This window comes from Schistocerca gregaria, chromosome X (genome assembly GCF_023897955.1).
Source record: "Schistocerca gregaria isolate iqSchGreg1 chromosome X, iqSchGreg1.2, whole genome shotgun sequence".
Taxonomy (NCBI): Eukaryota; Metazoa; Arthropoda; class Insecta; order Orthoptera; family Acrididae; genus Schistocerca; species Schistocerca gregaria.
The window spans coordinates 126326484-126349336 of NC_064931.1; the positions used below are offsets into that span (position 1 = coordinate 126326484).

Genomic DNA, 22853 nt, shown 5'->3' on the forward strand with positions numbered 1-22853 from the left:
CTATTATTACCACCAACTTTCGAAACGTGCAATGATCACCATTCAAAGATAAGGGAAATTGGAGCTCGTACTGAAGCACTCAGACAGTTGTTTTTCCATTGTGCGATCCGCGAGTGGAACAGAGGGGAGGGGGTGTGAATATGACTTTGGAGCGAATTGTGCCCGCCGCCACACACCGCTTGGTGGCTGGCGAAGTATATATGTAGATGTAGAAAACCAAATGAAGGGGATATGCCTTACACTTCTTTTCAAGATACAATGCTGAAGGGGAAGGGTTTTTTTCTTTTTTTTTTTTCTTTTACAGAATTCTGACTAGTGATGAAACTTGGGTGGCATGCATATATGTTTAAAAAAAACAGTCAATGGCTTGGGGCCATGCTTTTTCTCCACTCAAGCTGAAGAAAGCCCACCAAACTTTATCATCCAGGAACGTTACGACTATTATTTTTTGAGATGCTGAGGAGTTTTGCTGTTGAATTTATGAAGTGTTGAACGACAATAATTTCAGATGTCTACTGTGAAACTCCAAAGAAACTTAAGTGAAAACAATTGTCAAAATAGCATGTGTCTTTTTTTTTTTTCTTTTGACAATGCTCATCCTCACGATGCCTGAAAAGCTCTAGAGATTTTGAAGTAGTTCAAATGGGATGTTTTTAACCCTCTATACAGTCCAGACTTCGCACCAGGTGATTTTTATCTCTTTGCTCACACGAAGAAGTGGCTTGTGTGTGAACTTCAAAATGCCATGAAAGACTGGCTATGGGCCCAGGCAGCAGAATTTAATGAAGAAGGAATTTATAAAGAAACACTATCACAAATACGGTAATTTAAATGTTGACTATGTCGGAAATATAGCAAAAAGCTGTAGTTTCAAGACATATGTAGCAATTTTTTGCCATGCAAGCTTTTTATTTACAGCCAAATGGAGGTTACTTTCCAAACTGACCTTGTACATATGCTTGCTAATCTCAGTGGCAAGTTATATCCTGTATTGTTAGTAATGGCCAAAGAAACTAACTTCTTACATCACCATCAATTCTGATGAACAACATTGTTTCAAGGACTGATTTTGGTAACAATTTTGTAAGTTATGAAGACATAAAATACTTGAAATACTTTCCTCATTATTGTTATACTTACACCTTATTAATTGCATTAAGAAATAATGCACAGAGTTAACATGTGCACACCAGTAATGTGTCTTCCTACATCATTCTGTGTGTAAGTTACTAGTCTGTTTTGTGTATGCAGTTAATTAAAGATGAATCTTCAGTGCTCAGTACACAGGAAAGAATTACACTTCTATGTGCTATGTCCTATGTAAATTTATAATTATAGCCATATGCTGAAAATCTAGTGTCAACTATTTCTATATACTGTGGTGTCCAGGCATCATAACATTAAGAACTTACATCATTGATCGATTTTGTTTCTGCATGCTGCTCTTCACCATTGTAAAAATACTTTGAACCAGAAATCTTCATGGCAAATCCCAGGTCACAAAGACAGCATGATAAATCTGCTTTCACAAGAATATTTCTTGAGTTGAGATCACGGTGTGTTACACATGGCTTAAATTTGTCTGCAAAGGAAATTTTTTAACATAAAAGTTTTTAATTAACAGACTGATACAACACATATTCTATATTCATACAGGTATATAGTATAAGCTGTAATAACTAAAGAGTATCAGATGAAACTGCTGAAATGCAACAGCAACAAAAGTCATCCACACATGCAGCCAGTAATAAAAATACTGTTACTGTCATAATATTTTGTTATCACAGTCCTTGGACCAGTGCCCTGGATTAAATTCGAAACATTTCCACAGTATCTCATGCAGTGTGGGCTTGTGGCTGTTGATGGTGATCCATCTGTTGGATGGAGCCATTAAACTCAGCAGTCCCCTTGGTGCTATTTGAGAGAAGTAGGTTAAGTGCTGGCACTGGGTCCCATCCTCTTCCTTTTTGCATCATCCAATACAAACATGACACCACACTACACGAATACATTACAGTCACCTACACTTAATCAGACACACATAAATCTTGCAGTCTGCAAAGGAAATGTGCCACTGTGCTCCAAGGACAGGAAAACCTTTCCAATTAGATGGCTCAACCTGCTCTTGGGGGATCTCCCAGCCAACAGTGTCCGACTTTACTTTATTTTACTTTACTATCATATCACTATCCACTGATATTCGAGTGAGCCGAAAAGGAAGGGAAAACACTTGCCCTTATTTTTCCATGATATTTTAAGTTATAATATATGAGGTTTACAATATATTACACATAATTACATTCTTTTTCATTTAAGTGTCTCTTTACGGAACATTTTCTGTGGTTTCCTTATATTCACCTAGTCAAAAGCAAAGTCCTAAATTGCAACAGAATGGTTTGGTATACACAACATAAAAGTGTGTGTGTGTGTGTGTGTGTGTGTGTGTGTGTGTGTGTGTGTGTGTGTGTGTGTGTGTGTGTGTGCGTGTGTGTGCGCGCGCGCACTCGCAGTCACATGAATGGGCGCAGATGTGTGCAAATATCTTCAAGTCAACCTATTTAAATTTTATTGAGCCTTAAGAAATTTAGCAGAACAAACGGAAAACTCCAATCCTGGATAGGATTTTGAACTACTACTCTTCTGAACGTGAGCTCATTGCCTTAACAACTGGACCAACTCACTTGTTTATGGGTCAGGATAGCTCCCCAATGCTTTCAGTGTCTTGCAGAGACTATGGACAGCATATTTCTGCTATTATCACGGCAGAAGAGGATGCTACATACTGATATGTAGGTGTGTGTAATTCATGTTGCTTGTGAATTTACAGAACGTAATGGGTATAAGTGCAGATATTTCTATTGGTGACTGAGGACAGTGTACTGAACAATATTACATCAGTATTTACGCCATTTGCGGACTAATAATTACAGCTATTACAAGTTGCGTGATTTTAGATTGGTTGGAGCCTCCAAGTATGTGTGGCAAAAGCAAGGTCACAAAGTTTGCAACAGGTTTGTGGGAAGACTGTTAGATGCAGAGAAAAAACAACCAACACAATGATGTGTATATGTATTAAGGTACCACATAAAAACTATTTGCACTTATACCTGTTACATTCTGTATAGTGCAGTTTTATACCAGAGTCTAGTAATGGTGTCTGTCAGCACTTACAGATAAACTTTTGTTCTTACATTTGTGTAAAATGTGATGTATTGGTGTGTACAAATGAAAAGATTGTCATGGTCTTGGGGATAGTTTGACAATTAGAGGCAAATACGTTCACGTCTAAGTTACACATCAGTAATCATTTATCAAGAAGACTCATTTCATCATACAATCTGCAGAAGAATTTTAATGTAATCAGTAAAGCAAACTGTGGATTGTGGTTAAGCTGGTCTTCACCACAGCAACCTCTCCCAGATGTTCTATTATACAAGGTACGTATTGGGAGTCCCCACGGAGTTGGAAAATATGGACAGAGGTACAATCAAAGTGAAGCTTTGAGATGGTCTGTGCATATTTGTATACATGATCGAGGAAGACAATTACCTGGGCCTCAGTTCACAGTCCAGTAAACAGTTTTAGTGCATTTGGAAGGTTGAAGTATAACTGCAACATTTGTGCAAAAGTTAATGGTAATAGAAAGATCTGACATGAAATGTCCTGACAGATTAAAACAGTGTTAGACTGAGACTTGAAAATTTGTACTCATGTGTGATGCTCTAATCAGCTGAGAAATCTATGTAATTCAAACAGTTCAACACTTAGACTGAATCTTCCAGTACTTCTTTCCTACTTCTCAAACTTCACAACACCTCTCTGGCATACTTTCACGAACCATCGCCAATGTGGGTAAAAATATGACAGACAATAGGGTGACCATGGCCTATTGGCAGTTCCTATAAATAATTTTTCTACTGTGCAGAGGGATTAACAACACAATAAAACGTCCAGACAAATCATAAGTTTTTTGCCAGGTAGAGTCCAAAAAAATAGACTCTTGCTTTTCTTGGGTACGACTTCTATTGTAGGAGGAAAGTAGGGGTGTGCTGGAGCTTTGAGTCACTTGTGTGTACGTAAGGACAGCTCATTATTTTGCTGAATTTATATGACTCATACCATGTAACATCTGAAAAGAAAGAAAGACTACGATTTAACATTCTGTTGATGACAAGATCATTAGACACTGAGCACAAGCTCACATGGAATAAGAGTAGGAACTGTGCTGGTCCATCTTCTGAATGAACTAGAACAGCAGTTCTGCATGACACAGTTTAAACAAGACTTTGGTAGGTTTCTGGAGGTATGTGGAACTGGATATCTACACACAAGTCAAGCAATTCCCATACATTATGAGCCAGTGGTCTGTGCGTGCAAAGCTCATGCCCAACGGCATCCCAGATGTGTTTCACAGATTGGGTGAATGTGGTGACAGAGACATCAACCTACATTCACTGTCACACTCCTCAGAGCCCTGTATCATGATTCTCATCTTGTGAAATTGACAGTTATCTTGCTGGAAGATGCCAGTGCCATTGCAGAAGACTTCAAGCATGACGGATACAAGTGATTTGCAATAATGTTTACATAGTCCACAGCTGTCGTAGCGCCTCCAAATATTACCATGGGTCCCTGGAAGCCCCGATTAATTTACCTGTACCATAACACTGCACCCACTGGTCTTTGTCTGTGGTACAGAGCATGTTCCAAGTGTGGAAGTCTTCGACCTTCACTTTCTGTGATGAAGCAGGGACATCCAATACCCTGTCTCCCAACTCTAGTTTCACCATCCTTCAACCACTTTCCATAGATGCTCATGACAGTAGCACACAAATAGGAAACCAGTTTTGTTGTTTCCAAGATACTCATTCCCAAATGCTGGTGATACAGTTTGCAAATGACACCCATGACAATTTTCTCTTTGTCAGAGTCACTTATGTCAGTGGATTTCCCATTTGCAGCCTGTGTCAGCACCAGATTGATTCTCCATGGCGTTTCTGCTCCACTTACATGCTTATATATTTTCCTTAGTATATTATAAGCTTGCAGTGCCACCACCGTACAGACAAACCAATTATTACAACTGGAGGTCAAAATGACATGTTATGCATAGATAACCACAATGTCACATATTGACAAACCGTACATATGTTAATGCCAATACCAACGGATCATCTGAAGCAAAACAATCACAGTCATATAACGATGAGTACAATCTAAAGGTAAAATATTTATTTATACATTGTCATATACTAGTAAAACATAAAACCACTTACTGGAGGTCAACCTCACATTAACTACCTGTATCACAATGTTCCATATACTAGTAATAACTACTAAAACAAGAATATAAAGTTACGTTAACAAAAACTGTCAATCACAGATTCTTAAGGTGGCACATATTTAATAAAAACATTTTTAATTAACCAAAGTGTGAAGCTAATGTAATATATCGTAATGAATTCCCATTAAGCAGGAAGTATTGAAATAAGATATGGAAAAGGTCACAACTGACATTATCATGAAACTGGTAAGTATGCTAATAGGTAGGCATATGGCTGTGTGACATAACAAACTATACACTATGTAGTAAGCCTAAAGAAGAGTACTGCAATACATGCACAGTATATCAAAAATACATTCATTTCAGTCAGAACACCCAAAGCCACGTATCTACATGACATGTGGTCCCTATGCAGGGCAAGACAGAGGAAAATGTGATCCACGGCCAGACAAACAACCAGTAAAATGGACCTACAATAAAGAACAGGTGAGTGGGATATCAAGATGCTTATGAGTGCAAAAGTTATGATGTAAGAATCTACAGATGTGCTACAGAACTAGACGTATGTAATTATGTTGCTATTTACCCAAAATATGCAAGCAACATGTCAAAAGGCAATACCCATCAGATGGGCAAGTTAAGTTCTCTAATAGATGTATAAACATTAAGGGAATAGTATATTAAGGTCACATACCTACTTTGTATAGGATCAAGAGTTCACAGAAGCATATATATGTCATGCAATAGAACAGAATGCAAGAAAAAAGTCAAGGCAGTAACGAGGGCAACCAATAGATTGTATGAGGTGTGACTGGAAAGTTATAAGAATGGGCTTGTAATTTACAATGGTGGTAATTACATGCTACTGTGATGCATCTCCTTCAAAATAGTCCCCTTCTGACTGAACGCACCGATTCCAACGGTGTTTCCACTTTTGGAAAAATTGTTGGAAATTTTTTTCCTGAAGTGTGTTAAGGATGCTCTCCATATTTGCCTGGATGGCTTCAATCTAGTCAAATCAGGGGAACATAGCGGTTGTGGAAGCAGAGGAATTTTGAATTTGGTCAAAAACTCAATGATACATAAATGTTGTGTGACTACGGCCTCCCATTGGGTACACCATTTCCTGGGTGCAAGTTTTTGATTTGATACCACTTCAGTGACTTGCGCATCAAAATTCAATGATGGAGAAGACATGATGTGCCAGAGCATTGTCATGGTGTAGAACCCAACTCCTGTCTTTCCACAATGCAGGACTTTCCTTCCACATCTTTTTGTGCAAATGCTCAAGGGCACATTTGTAGTATTCCTGGTTAATTGTCTGTCCTCCAGGGGTAAATTCATGATGGACAATATCAGTTGAATCGAAAAAAATCACCAACATTGTCTTCACCTTCGACCAACTTTGCCGTGCTTTTTTCGCTCATGGTGAACCTGGAGTCTTCCACTGCAAAGACTGCACTTTGGTTTGGATCATATCCATATACCAGTCTGTGTCATTTTTAGTCTGAGTAATCATTTCTTGGCACACTTCAAGTCGGTATTGTCTCTGGTCACTTGACAACACTTTTGGATGCTCAACACATGTGCAGATCTTCAGTTAAAAAAAAAAAAAAAAAAACTAAACTGCATAGAAACTTAAATTAAGTTCATCAGCCATCTCTGTAATTGCAATTCTATGATCAGAGCACACAAAGTCATTAACTTTCACAACCTTTTCATTTGTTTTTGAGGTGGAAGGACAGCCAGACCATGGTTTGTCTTCAAATGAATCGCAGCCATTTTTAAATCTATTGAACCAGACAGAAACATTTGACTGGCTCATACAATTATCTCCAAAGGCTGTTTTTAATAGTCTGTAAGTCTTAGAAGCTGATTTCCCAGTTTTATAACAAAATTTCACACAAACTCGTTGCTCCGCTTTTACGTACATTTTCAGATGGACAGAATCCGGCAACAAGCCCTAACACACTTGCACTCAATCAGCTGCTACAATGAACTGAACAGAGGAAACGCAGTTTCTTGTCAGAGGGCATTCAGGGACAAGCCAAAGACACATTCCCCACCCTCTGTGTACCTGTCCGCTAAACCAGTAAGCAGTAGCGGATCCATTCTTAAAACTTTCCAATCGCTCCTTGTATGTTACCTAAATATATCAACCAGTTAACACTAAAATAAAAATGTATCAGGGTATACTACACAACATGTAATATGGCAGTCTATACTTACACGAGTAGGTGGTTAAATGAGAATATGAATGACAAGAAATATAGCGGAACACTATGTTTGGTATTATCAATGCATAAGAGGTACAGATGAGCAATTTGAACAACAAAAACAATGCAAAGATGGAAGAACTCACAACATTAACGCCATAATGCCAACAAATGTAGTGTAGCAACCATTGTGGTTACGTGTCTAAGAATGAAAGTAAGCAAGTGAGCAGGTCAAGGCAACGTTAACTTTCTAGTACGTTTCTAATTGTTCACAAGTCCTGTATGATGCAAGTAAACATTGCCTTGACCTAAAGTCTGGTTTTTGTTATGTGTTAATTTCATATTACCATTGTATATAATTTTATTTTTAAAATTTTACACCACCCATTTTCTTATGTATTTTATACTGTTATCATTGGCCTGAAGATGGCATTATGTAATGCTGAAACTGGTAGCAAAAGTAAAATAAAGCTGGAAATTTAGACAGCTAGATGTGTCTCGATTAGACATTTTAAACTGAACAGCTGAGGTCCCACAACCATCTAGTATAAAGATGAACTTACAGATACTTATGTGATGAGTATCTTCGGCTTGACATTGATTGACAGAGTTGCTGGATGGCCCTCTGAGGGATATTGTGCCAAATGCAGTCCAATGGCCTGTTAGACCTTCAAAATCATAAGCTGGTTGGAGGGCCCTGCTCATAATGCTCCAAACATTCTCAATTGGAGAGAGATCTGGTGATCTTACTGGCCAAATTAGGGTTTGACAAGCATGAACACAAAAAGTAAGAACTCTCACCATGAGCCAGCATGCATTATTTTGCTGAAACGTAAGCCCAGGATGGCTTGCCATTAAGGGCAACAAAACAGGTCTTTGAATATAAATAGTGTATCGCTACACAGTAAGGGTGCAGTGGATGGCAATCAAGATGTCCTGCTATGAAAAGAAATGGTGCCTCAGACCATCACTCCTGGTTGTCTGGCTGTGTGGCAGGCGACAATCAGGTTTGTATCCCACTACTGTCTGGGGCATCTCCAGACAATCTTTGCTGGTCATCTGGGTCCATCTGGATGGAAGACTCATCACTGAAGACAATTCTGCTGCAGTCAATCAGATTTCAGGCCAAAGACGTGTCTGGAGATGACTTGGACAGCAATGTGATTCCAATCTGCGTGTTACCCATCATACGGCCCACCAACCAGGAGTCAAGGTCTAGGTGGCAATTTAATTTCATGGCACTAACTCTTCGGTTGTCATCCGCGGCACCCTTACAGCACAGCAATACGTCAACTATTTTCTATGCCTCGTTTTGCTGCCCTTTGTGGCAAGCCATCCTCGACTTACATTTCAACAATATAATGCCCTCCTTCACATGATGAGAGTTCCTACTGCTAGTCTTCATGCTTGCCGAACCCTACCTTGGCCAGCAGGGTTGCTGGATCTCTCTGTGATTGAGAATGTTTGGAACATTATTAGCATAGTACTACAACCAGATCAGCATTTTGATGATCTAATGCACCAGTTGGACTGCATTTGGTCAATGAATGTGATGCTGAATTAATGCTTGCATCAGGGCCATTGGTGGACCAATGACTAATTTTTTCAAATTGTGAAGCTGCTTCTCTTGAATAGATCACCTAATTTTTCTGAAATTATGTTCATTTGGTTGCCTCTACATGCCCATCACATCTCTCAATTTCTGTCCTATTCAGAAAACTCCTTCATGGTATACTGATTTTTTTTTTGTCTTAGAGTGTATAACATTTGGATTACGTAACACAGTTAACAACTATCAATAGGTAATTATACAGGATGCTTCAAGAGTGGAGTGCATGAGAATGGGGGGTGGGGGGAGGGGGGGGGAGGGAGTATTGCTATAGTGAAAATAACCCCCAATGTTTCCCTGAAAATAAGTCGAACAATGTGTTGTTACTAAGTTACATAGCACAGAACGGTATGATACCTAGTACCCATGCCATATAAGACACTCTAAGCATCCACCATAAGCAGCAATACTGAACCCCTTAAGGCACACGTGGTTTAACCAGAGCCGTGAAGCCAGTGCAGGGCCCTGTAGCAAATGCTAAGAAGAGGCCCTCTGTTTGTTTTATGCATCAAAGTTTAAGTTATAAAATAAAAGAGCACTTAAAAAAACTTCTCTCAATTTAATTTGGACACATTTAGTTATAACAGTAGTCAAATCACTATCTCTAATCAAATCTCGTTCTATGTTCATTAAGGTGAGGCTGGTTAGCCGTTCTTGTCCCATGGTGCTCCGTAACACATTTCTAATGCCCTTTAATATTGAAAAGGAACATTCTGCATTGCAGTTGTTGATCATCATAGACAAGTAACTGCCTAAGCCTATTTCTACATTTAAATTTTTTTTTAAAAATAACAAATTTTCCACAAAAACTTATAGAACTGCAGTTAAAGGGTCTCATGCTTTTTGTTGTCAACAACAGCAGCCACATCTGTTTTGAGCAGCTCAGCAAACTGCACCAGTTCATCACCAAGGCTTTATACAAAATCATCTGGTTAAGCACTGATGATAACTGGAGTTATTTTCAAGATCTCTTCTGCTGTTAAAGACTTAAATGACAAAGTATTACAAATACACTAGCCACTTAATGGTATGTTTCCACTTGTTTAGCTAAAGCACACAGCACATTATCAGTTATGACAGTAAATATCTGAACTTTAAAATGTTGTACAGGTTTTTTTTTTTTTATTTTCTCCAGTTTCATCAAGTGTAGCACAGCTGCTGAAATTGTCGTACTCTGCATTTCACTTGCATCGTCTTGAAGTCTACTGCTTATATTATCACAGTCAGCACTTTTGCTTTTGCTTTAATATCTGAAAATGTGGACCACATTGCTTGGACATACCAGTTTAATGATTTATAAAAGGTATATTGTGTGTTAAGGTCTTGATTACATGGCTGCAGTGGGGCGCTAGTTGCTAACAAGCATTTTACAATTTTAAACAGTTTTTGATGTTGCTCAGCATCAGTCATACAATAATTTTTAAATGAAAACACCACCATGTGACTGTAATGACAAATTCAATCACTTGAAAATGGCATAAAAAACCAAAATCTGGGCCATAATTAAACAAACAACAATACAGTCAAATGACAGTGTGTGCATTTAATAATTGTAGGGTTTTGTTCCAACTGACACTCATTATTCCCATTTCCAATTTAACCACCTTGGAAACTAGCCAGCTGGCCTGATGATGACTGTCTACTTTCAATCCATGTAATTAGATGTATCATCCAAAACTTGCTTGGTAGTAGTAAACCCATATACAAGTGCCTTCATAGCAACTGCTCTCAGTATGGCCTTCCGTGTCCAAGAACCTTAAAAATGTTTCCACTGGTACAAATCACACAGGACATAGTGCACTACCAGAGTCAGTTGGTCTACATACGACGTATCAGGAGTGGAATCTAATGAAGCAGAATAATGATTGACTCTCTTAACTTCACAAATAATACAATCCCATATGCTTGATGCAATTATGTGCATAAATTCCTCGCAAGTTATTTTTGACAAATATGATATATACCCCTTTCCTTTATTTGTATGAATATATACATATATTGGGCAAGAAAAATGTCAAATTTGGCTATTAGTTCTCATAAACCTAAATTATTTCCATTGTGAGATGATCCAACGATTTCATCACTATCCTGAAATGCAAGACCTTGTTATGCTAAAAAAGTTATAACTGCAATAATTCATTCTATAACTGTCCATCAACACTTTTGTTCAGTCTCAGTTTGACTCACAAGTTGAGAATAAACTGGTGCATCCTTGTTTTTTCCAAACTAACAATGATATATCACTTGTCTATGTGAAGCACTTTTTTAGTGACTCTTCAACAAAATATTCACAATCTTCATCATCTAATTGGTCTTTTATAAATTATGATGAACCCTCTAAATTTGTAACTTTGCAAACAAAACAGAAAATTTCCTCTTTAAATTTTGAATAGCACAACCAATCTCTCCCATGTATTTTATTTGTTAATTTAAGTGTGTGCATGAAAAATCACTTTTGATATAATTTTGTTTCTTTTTCCTTTGTCGTATATTTTACTTTAAGACAAAAAATTACTCTTCATATGTTGCACTTTGCTATTTCCATTCACAATCCAAAAGTCTTGATCAAAGTTGCTTGGTCATTCACGAATATCATTGGACTAAAATTTCCTTTGTGTCATTTTTGGCTCAGAGAATATGTAAAAACACTAGAAACATGTAATATACTTTCCACCTCCATTTGTCTTGAAGAAGACATCTCAGGGGCAAGAAGGCTTGCTGTGCTTTTAACTTCTCTGTGGTTGGAAGATGATGTGGCTGAACTGGGAGGACTTGCAACTGTTTGACTAAAGTATCACTTTTTAAAAAAATGTGGCTACATCGGAAAGAGTTGCAGACAGCAATAAATATTTCCTACTGTCATCACCTGTACAATGAGGTGCAACTTCTATATTTTCTGCTTTGATTTCTTGAGATTCAGGACCATCATTCTGAATGTTACGAAAACTCAGAAAGCATGCATGTTTTTGATATAATGCTTTTTCCCGTTTTGCTCTTTTGTTTTACACTTTGCACTTTCATATGCACAATGTCAGACCATATCTGTAGGCATGTGCAGGGATGCCAACCGCATTTTGCTCCATCACACCACTGGTGCAAAATTACTAATGTTCCAGAACTTTTGGAACAGATCTCTTATGTGTCACAACACACAACAGACCAAGCCAGTTACTCAATGGAACTTTTATACTAGAGAATTCATTCAAACTGTAAACAACTATTCATCTATCCTCGAGCACTGCATCTGCTATTGATATTGCCACAGTTGGAAGAAAGTAAATAATAAACAGTTCTAAGAAAAGCAATTTAAGCTACATTAAAAACACACAACCATAAGGGAAATAAAAAGGTGCAAATTTACAAATAATAAGAGTCAAAGGTTACAGTCTTCCCTTGTACAATACACTACTTCCTAAATGTTATAAAATGCCTTTGCAGCCCTTTTTTACATCAAATTCCTGAAAATTATAATGAGGAAGTGTGTGCTCATGAAGGTTGGACATCCGAATGTTAATTTCCAGGTGTGTGCAGTTATTCTTAAGTGTTGCAAAGACTATTACTAGATTGCTAAATTATATGTTAGTGATATGAATTATGTTGAACAAGAGACTGCTTTAATTGTGGTTCTGGTTGTTTTCCTTTATCTACAGTAAGCAACTGAATATAAATAATGAGAAAACTGTCATAATACTTAGTTTCTTGATGCTCAAGTCATTAACTCAAGTAACAGACGACCCCCCCCCCCCCCCCCCCTCCCTTGGGAAGATGTTATCCAGAAACTGATGTACATCCAAACTCAAGTGTGCTTGCACCCAATTGTGCATTCCCTGTAGTACAGATATGAGCAACAGACACATTTTTCACTAGTACATGTAGGGTTTTGCTCAAGAGAATCAAGACTCCTGATCCATTTAGTCATCAGTGAGGCAGGCATAAGCCTGTTAAGTGATCATGGATAAACAGAGTCCAAATCGGTTTTTATGATCAGCACAACTGTACCACAGGGACTATGACTGGCATCTACATCTACACCTACATCTACATCCATATGCCGCAAGCCACCTGACAGTGCGTGGCGGAGGGTACCCCGAGTACCTCTATTGGTTCTCCCTTCTATTCCAGTCTCGTATTGCTCGTGGAAAGAAGGATTGTCGGTATTCTTCTGTCTGGGCTCTAATATCCCTGATTTCATCCTCGTGGTCCTTCATGAGATATATGTAGGAGGGAGCAATATACTGCTTGACTCTTCGGTGAAGGTATGTTCTCGAAACTTTAACAAAAGCCCGTACCAAGCTACTGAGCGTCTCTCCTACAGAGTCTTCCACTGGAGTTTATCTATCATCTCCGTAACACTTTCGCGATTACTAAATGATCCTGTAACGAGGCGCACTGCTCTCCGTTGGATCTTCTCTATCTCTTCTATCAACCCTATCTGGTACGGATCCCACACTGTTGAGCAGCATTCAAGCAGTGGGCGAACAATCGTACTGTAACCTACTTCCTTTGTTTTCATACTGCATTTCCTCAGGATTCTTCCAATGAATCTCAGTCTGGCATCTGCTTTACTGAAGATCAACTTTATATGATCATTCCATTTTAAATCACTCCTAATGCGTACTCCCAGATAATTTATGGAATTAACTGCTTCCAGTTACTGACCTGCTATTTTGTAGCTAAATGATAAGGGATCTATCTTTCTATGTATTCACAGTACATTACACTTGTCTACATTGAGATTCAATTGCCATTCCCTGCAACATGCATCAATTCGCTGCAGATCCTCCTGCATTTCAGTACAATTTTTCATTGTTGCAACCTCTCGATACACCACAGCATCATCTGCAAAAAGCCTCAGTGAACTTCCGATGTCATCCACCAGGTCTTTTATGTATACTGTGAATAGCAACGGTCCTATGACACTCCCCTGCGGCACACCTGAAATCACTCTTACTTCGGAGGACTTCTCTCCATTGAGAATGACATGCTGCGTTCTGTTATCTAGCAACTCCTCAATCCAATCACACAATTGGTCTGATAGTCCGTATGCTCTTACTTTGTTCATTAAACGACTGTGGAGAACTGTATCGAACGCCTTGCAGAAGTCAAGAAACACGGCATCTACCTGTGAACCCGTGTCTAAGGCCCTCTGAGTCTCGTGGACGAATAGCGCGAGCTGGGTTTCACACGACCGTCTTTTTCAAAACCCATGCAGATTCCTACAGAGTAGGTTTCTAGTATCCAGAAAAGTCATTATACTCGAACATAACACATGTTCCAAAATTCTACAACTGATCGACGTTAGAGATACAGGTCTATAGTTCTGCACATCTGTTCGACGTCCCTTGTTGAAAACGGGGATGACCTGTGCCCTTTTCCAATCCTTTGGAACACTTCGCTCTTCTAGAGACCTATGGTACACCGCTGTGAGAAGGGGGCAAGTTCCTTCACGTACTCTGTGTAAAATCGAACTGGTATCCCATCAGGTCCAGTGGCCTTTCCTCTTTTGAGCGATTTTAATTGTTTCTCTATCCCTCTGTCGTCTATTACAATATCTACCATTTTGTCATCTGTGCGACAATCTAGAGAAGGAACTACAGGGCAGTCTTCCTCTGTGAAACAGCTTTGGAAGAAGACATTTAGTATTTCGGCCTTTAGTCTGTCATCCTCTGTTTCAGTACCATTTTGGTCACAGAGTGTCTGGACATTTTGTTTTAATCCACCTACTGCTTTGACATAGGACCAAAATTTCTTAGGATTTTCTGCCAAGTCAGTACATAGAACTTTACTTTTGAATTCATTGAACGCCTCTCACATAGCCCTCCTCACACTACATTTCACTTCCCATAATTTTTGTTTGTCTGCAAGGCTTTGGCTATGTTTATGTTTGCTGTGAAGTTCCCTTTGCTTCCGCAGCAGTTTTCTAACTCGGTTGTTGTACCACGGTGGCTCTTTTCCATCTCTTACGATCTTGCTTGGCACATACTCATCTAACGCATATTGTACCATGGTTTTGAACTTTGTCCACTGATCCTCAACACTATCTGTACTTGAGACAAAACTTTTGTGTTGAGCCGTCAGGTACTCTGTAATCTGCTTTTTGTCACTTTTGCTGAACAGAAAAATCTTCCTACCTTTTCTAATATTTCTATTTACGGCTGAAATCATAGATGCAGTAACCGCTTTATGATAGCTAATTCCCTGTTGTGCATTAACTGATTCAAATAGTTCGGGTCTGTTTGTCACCAGAAGGTCTGATATGTTATCGCCACGAGTCGGTTCTCTGTTTAACTGTTCAGGTAGTTTAAAGATAAAGCAGTTAAAAAAAAAATTTCACTGGATTCTTTTTCCCTGCTGCCCGTTATGAATGTTTGAGTCTCCCAGTCTGTTGTTGTTGTTGTCTTCAGTCCTGAGACTGGTTTGATGCAGCTCTCCATGCTACTCTATCCTGTGCAAGCTGCTTCATCTCCCAGTACCTACTGCAACCTACATCCTTCTGAATCTGCTTAGTGTATTCATCTCTCGGTCTCCCTCTACGATTTTTACCCTCCACGCTGCCCTCCAATGCTAAATTTGTGATCCCTTGATGCCTCAAAAGTCTCCCAGTCTATATTCGGCAAATTAAAATCTCCACCCAGAACTATAACATGGTGGGGAAATCTACTCGACATATTTTCCAAATTATTCTTCAGGTGCTCAGCCACAACAGCTGCTGAGCCCGGGGGCCTATAGAGACATCCAATTACCATGTCTGAGCCTGCTTTAACCATGACCTTCACCCAAATCATTTCACAATTCATATCTCCGTGAATTTCCTTCAATACTATTGCACTTCTTATCACTATAAACACGCCTCCCCCTTCACTGTCCAGCCTGTCTCTGCGGTATACATTCCAATCTGAGTTTAGGATTTCATTACTGTTTACGTCTGGTTTCAGCCAACTTTCTGTCCCTAGTACTATATGGGTGTTGTGCCCGTTTATTAATGTTATGTAAGTGCATTATGCCACCTCATCCAAGTGTTTTCAGTGAATAAAAGAAAAATGTCTGTATGTTGGTGGTCATGGGAAAGAATCACAAACAAAATTCTGTTCATTATTGGAAACTGACCTTGTTTAGCCCCTGTATCCTTATCAGGTGGTATGGATGCTAGGTGTAAAATACAGGGAGAGTCAGGAGGAAAGGTACATGCTTTGAGGGGTGATAATATTAGTGATTCCGAACAAAAAAACTTCAGATGGACGTATGCCATATTCTGAATGGTTTCCGAGATAAAACACATTTAATATCACTTTTGTATATTCTTCTCGAATAGCTCGAAAACCTCACCCTCCAGCGAAAATGTGTCACAGTACAAAATTAAATTATATTAAATTTCCTACAAAAAGGTCCCATTCATTTTTTCTCTATAACTAATGGTTTGTGCGAAGAGAGCACAAGAATGTTCAAAAACTTCCTCGATGCACATGCGCTGTTGCTTGCGTAGTTTTTGTGGGTCAATTTGAGCTAGCATATTGAGGTAGCAAGTTGAGACAAACAGTTGGATATGGGACACTTGTGGTCTATCAAGTCGGGAAACTACGTAAAATTTCCATTCGGAATAGGGCATACATCCATATGAAGTTTTTTTGTTCAGAATCACTATCACCCCTCAAAGCATGTACCTTGCCTCCTGACTCACCCTGTATATCAGTCAGGCACCCGCACCCGCACCCGCACCCGCACTCGCACTTGTTGTAATACGTGCTCTGCCAAATGTCCACAGATGGCAGGATTCAACATCAACTACTTGAATAGGCAATACTGTGCCTTTTACATACAGGCAAAACACCTTTTATGATGATTGCTGTTCATGCAGAAAATGTTCCTGATACTGTGTGCTTATTCATGCCCAATGCCATTCACAAACAGCATAGCACCCTCCTCTAGATTAGAAAAGCACTATCTCTTAAAAGCAACCAACTACTTCTAATTTTGCACTGTTCTTTTTCAACTTCATCATACCTCCCACAGAACACAGGGGTCATCTATGTGTTACATACAAAGACATTTTTGTTTTATGCTGCAAGTAGAGTGGTACAAATAACATCACAAGAAATTCATCACTATAATATTTTGTATTAAGGATACTTGGTATTAGATTTTGTACAATTTCTGTACATTACCAGCAACTGTAGAACATAATCTGACATCAACATTTTGTCTTATTTTGATGCAGGAAATCATTCCAGGCATTTGTTTCAAATGTTTACACACATCTTGTATTTTGCTTAAAAATGACTACATGAAACTGTGTAAATAAGTACTGTGCGTTATATGTAAGAATGTCATTCAAATATGGCTTACCTCCTTTACGGACATCTGTGTGTAGGTGAGCTAGACCCTTTGCAACAGATAGTGCCATTCTACATAAACAATTCCAGTCCACCAAATTACTCCTGAGATAATCCTGAAGGCAGCCATTTGTGGCATATGAAAGCACCAGCAAGTAATCAATGTATCCCTCAGCACTCACACGTTCATCTGACCCTGATCAATAAAAAATAATAATACTAACAACAATAACAAGCACAACAACATAATAATAAAGGAAGGTGCTGCCTCTAACTGATTTGCACAGTCCTAATGGGATTATTTATAAATAACAAAATAAAAGTAATGATGATGTCACATGTGAATTTACCGTAAATACAAGAATCTAAGTAATAAAATGCTATAAACACAACGGAGGTGAAATTTCAATTACTTAAACTAACACAATTTCATTTTGAAGTTATTTTATGGGACTGAATTGTCTACAATTTGGTATGACTTGTATTCTTTGCATCTGGGAAGAAACGTACTTATCAATTGAGCTTATGCTTGAAACCTTCAATACAAATTTTTGTATTAACTACTGATCCGACAGCATTGCTGGCCATTGGCACACAGGCATGATAAAAAAAAGCTCTGAGCAACATTTTAAACATAAAGCAAAGAAACAAGTTGTCTGTCTGTCCATACAGAAAAACACATGAGTAGCATCAATCTTTGATAATATTACACAAGTTTTATTAGTCAGTTCTACTCCATTCTCCTTTTCTCTATATATTTGCTGTCTTCTCCAACAAAATTACAGCATTTTAAGGTGCACACTTATGTACCCTCTCCCACCCCCCACCCCCCAACCCCACCCCCCTCTCTCTCTTTTTCTCATTTTCTCTTTACTGTGCACTTATACTGGCACTGCACATAATTTATTCTGATGCTGATGAACCATTTTGTGCTTGGACTTGCTTTGATGTTTGCTAACATTCCAGATCTGGCTCCTATAATGACTATTTACTGCACACTCTTCTTACTTCTTGCTTATTACATTTTGGTCAAAGTAATAGTCAATGAAATTTGTTTTATTATTTGCAAAAGAGAAAAATACATACCAAAATATGTTAACAAAGCAGGATTATCCATGAATGGTAAGCAATAGATATCACGTTCATTATGAAAGTATTGTCGGTGGTGGCCTGGAAATATTTTTACAGCAACTTCCTTGTCAAGCAATGTTCCTTTAAACACACACCCATATCGCCCCTGGCCTGAAACATATATGAAGACAAAAGGCTCTAAAAACTGCATATGAAAAATACAAATACAGATTTCAGCAAAACTTACAGAAGTGTAATGTTACATAATAAAAAGTGATGGCTACATGAAGAGGTATGTGTGTGTGCATGCGTGTACACACACACACACACACACACACACACACACACACACACACACACACACACACACACACACACAAACAAACAAACAAATAAATAAACAATCCCCATTGCAAACATAGGGAATAGTGTACATAGCATGTATAGTGAAATGGAGGAATGGATTGTAGAATGTGCATGTAGAATGAGTGGAATGGTGGGAGGGGGCTGGTGGCATCTGCATAGGGATGGGTGTGGAAAAGGGGCTAGTGGAGACTGAGGTCAGGGAGACTGCAGGATCAAAAGAAGTGTTATTCAGAGAATCTGGTATTGTGAGGCAGCCACTTACGTCTCATATCATGTTTTGCTACTGAGTGGTCAACTGAAGACATCAGCTGTCAACAACTGTAAGTGATAGCCAATGAGAAACGGAATTATTGCATGCAAAACATGATATGCTTTATTCACATTAGATGGTATTTCCATAGTGAAAATTGAGAAATGACAGCTATAACTCTAATTTCAAATTCTCACTAATGGAATCTTTGTAAGAATGCATGCATGCAGACAGTGATAAGTGCCAGAAACATAGCAGCCATTAGTAGTAATGTGTGCGGTGTTACAAATCTGGGGATGATGTGGATAACTAGAACCCAGATACACATTCTGAATATGATCCTGAATGCAAATGCACTTCAGAAGTTTTTGCTAATCATGTAAATGTATTTATTTAGCAAAGTAAGTCGTGTCCCATACCATAGGTTGCATGACTTAACACAAGGTAATGCTTGAAATACCTTGACATTGTTCATGTTCTACAGTATGGCAAGAATAAAAACAATTTTATATTTTGCTGAATCATAGATAAGTTTCTGGGGTTGTTACATTCACTATTATAAATATTATTAATGAAAATTTTAATACCAGAAACTGAAACAATTTGAACCTTTCACATTTGTATTTTTGAGAGATTTTGCAGTAGTGTTTCATTAATTTAAGCAACAAGCAAACTCTGGTAAGCCAATGTTAACCCATGTAATGAGCATTCTGTTTGTAAGCAAACAATGTTAAGTACCTACTGATAAATTTTTACAAATAAAATTTGGTAAAATCTAGAGATTCTGAGCAAATAATGTCATAGGATCATATGTCCTATTCTTAACAGTTTCTGAGGAAAATGTTGAATACAATGGGGAGCAAGACAAATTCAAGTCTAGTAAATGAAACATTGGGATTTAACATTTTGTTTAATTGTGTACATTTCCTCACAAAAAGAACAGAGTGAACACAAAGGAGATACTTCTCACTTATTTTACACATGTGTGTTCAAGTGATGATGATGAAGTCCCATACTCTGTAACAGAACGTAGGGAATGATGCGGGAGACCCTCACTGCCATACTAGGCAAGGTCCTAGTAGAGGTGGTTTGCCACTGCCTTCCTCCGACCGGAATGGGGATGAAGGAGCGTACAAATGAGCTCAGATCAGCAACACAGCAGCTGTCTACAAGAACTGCAAAATGCATGCAGTTGACAGTGGACTTTTTGAACACCTTTTGTAAGGAGATGTATGCTACCAAACAAAACATCAGATCACAGTGTTTCACTTATTATCACCTGCACTTGTCCTGTTACCCACTGTGTTCATTAGTTTCCTAGGAAGCTGTAAGGACAGGACATATGCTCATATGATGTTTTTTTATTCAGGATCACTAATATTACCACCCCTCAAAGCATGTACCTTTCCTCCTGACTCTCCCTGTATACTTGTAAACAATGACTTACATGAATTTAAAAATCACATTGCATGTACTTGAAATATTTCATTTATGAGAGTTTATTGAAACTTTACTGTGAAATTTCTCAAATCTAACCACAGTTTAGCAGTGGCTATCCATTCATATGGACAGTTGTCTGGTGGCCATGCCCACATAAAAGACTACACTGTACTTCTGACTGGAGTAGGATTTGATATGTGGGGGCATAGGACATGGTCTTGTACTTGTCTCTTGGGTCTTCCCTAGGGATATGAGCCCTGTAGGTGAAGACACTATCACTGTCTTAAAAAATGACAGTAATTATCTGACAGAAGTTATTCATCAGTTATTTGACTCTTCCACCTACAAGCCCTGCCACAGTGATCTCGCCCCCAGAAATCTTGCATAGCCTCCAATCCCTACCCAAGACACTCACTCTCTTGCTCAAAACAAATGAACAGGACATCTCTGACTTGATATCTGAATAAGTTGTTGGAAAGGAAGGACTATACATAGACGGTAGGAAGTCTTTGAAGTCTCATTTGTGGAGATGTTTAAGGAGATTATGCTTTTAAGAAGTATTGCAGGCCTTCTGAGGTTAAAAAATGTGAGGTACCTTACAGGCATGTTTGTAGGAAGGCCTATGGTACTGCCATGAGTGGACAGGTACTGTTCCTGGATTCTAGGGGGAACATCTGAGACCACAGTCTTTTCTCACTTTCAGAAGAGAATGAACAAAGCTTATTCACTGAGGGAGACAAAGTCTCCACGAAGTCAGTTTATGTTAAACAGAGCTAGTAAGATATCATGACAGGCTCTACTGAGTTCAGTTGTTGCTAGAGAAACACTATAAGGCAATCTTGAATCCATTTCTAACTCTGAAAAGGCATTATCATTTAATGTGAGAACCAACCACCCCTCCCTACCAGTACCCAATGTAAGTGACATGTTTAGTAATGTTTGATTACAAGCAAACTGAATGGTTGGCCAGCTCTTACTTTTGGGAGGCAAAATTCCAAATACTAGGAAAAAATTATTCCTAGCTTTCATAAGTTACCTGCTCTTCAATCAGGGAGGGAATAAAGATTAGTAGAGGAATGTTACAGAGAAGTGAAACAGCTTTCGGAGCCAAGGTTCAGGATGGGCCCACTTGTTGTGAGGATGGGTAGAGGGTGATGGAGGGGGGGGAGGGGGGGGGACAAAGTCTCTTCCCCTTGTCCTCATACTAAGTGACTCCCTCTCAGCTTGAGGTCTACCTGACTGCACCTCCTTTACAACCTCATCCATTGAAGGTTCCTTTGCTGCCTGAGGAAGGAACAGACAAGTTCCAGCACCTACAAACTGTATGTTTCTAATTTATGACTTTCTACCAGTAGGTTTTTGATTGTGTGAACCTTGATATCCTCGTGCAAAAGTTAAAATATTACGGAATGCAGGTTAATGGTTTTTATCTTACCTGAATGACAGAAAGCAATGTACAGGATTATTTTAAATGATGGACCAATTTTCAAAACTTTGTATTTATTCAAGTACAAATACAAAATGAACAAGCTTTAGCCAATGAAAAGAAGTAGTTTTGAAGGTTTTTTTTCATAATGTTTGATATCAATCTAATAAATTTAGTAATTTGTAATTAATTAGTTTTTAATAACTATTTAATAATTAGAAAAGTTATAAATGTTCAATGTGGCCACCATTAGCTGCACAGCAAACTTCAACACAATAGCCAAACTTGTCCCACACACACGAAAGCGTATCTGCTGTTACTCAGTGCACAGCAATAGTGATCCGGTTCTGCACATTGTTCATAGTGATTGGTAGAGGTGGGATGTAAACAGCTTCCTTCACATAACCCCATAAGAAACAGTTACAGGCAGTGATTGGTTGGTTGTTTTGGGGAAGGAGACCAGACAGCGATGTCATCGGTCTCATTGGATTAGGGAAGGACGGGGAAGGAAGTCGGCCGTGCCCTTTGATAGGAACCATTCCGGTATTTGCCTGGAAATCACAGAAATCACAGAAAACGTAAATCAGGATGGCCGGACGCGGGATTGAACTGTCGTCCTCCCGAATGCGAGTCCAGTGTCTAACCACTGCGCCACCTCGCTCGGTACAGGCAGTGAGATCAGGAGATCTTGGTGGCCCAAAGTGCAGAGCCAGGTCCTCAAAGTCCCCTGCAACCCATCCAGTGCTGAGGAAGGGAGTCATTCAAAAATCCTCATACATCACAGTGCCAATGAGGCAGAGCTCTATCCTGTTGGAAAATGAAGTCCTGGGAATCTTCCATAACTTGAGGGACCATACAGTT

The 22853-nt window shown here is 38.8% G+C and overlaps 1 protein-coding gene across 2 annotated transcripts in view; it reads right to left on the reverse strand.

The window, feature by feature from the left end:
- The window catches only part of LOC126297828 (bone morphogenetic protein receptor type-2), a 367974-nt gene that overhangs the window by 81463 nt on the left and 263658 nt on the right, over positions 1-22853 (reverse strand). For both annotated transcript variants that reach the window (XM_049989074.1, XM_049989073.1), the window contains exons 7-9: positions 18526-18681; positions 17453-17635; positions 1413-1582 (exon numbers count right to left, since the gene is read on the reverse strand). In XM_049989074.1, the coding sequence (XP_049845031.1) occupies positions 1413-1582; positions 17453-17635; positions 18526-18681 (509 nt within the window). The remainder of the gene's footprint in view (positions 1-1412; positions 1583-17452; positions 17636-18525; positions 18682-22853) is intronic.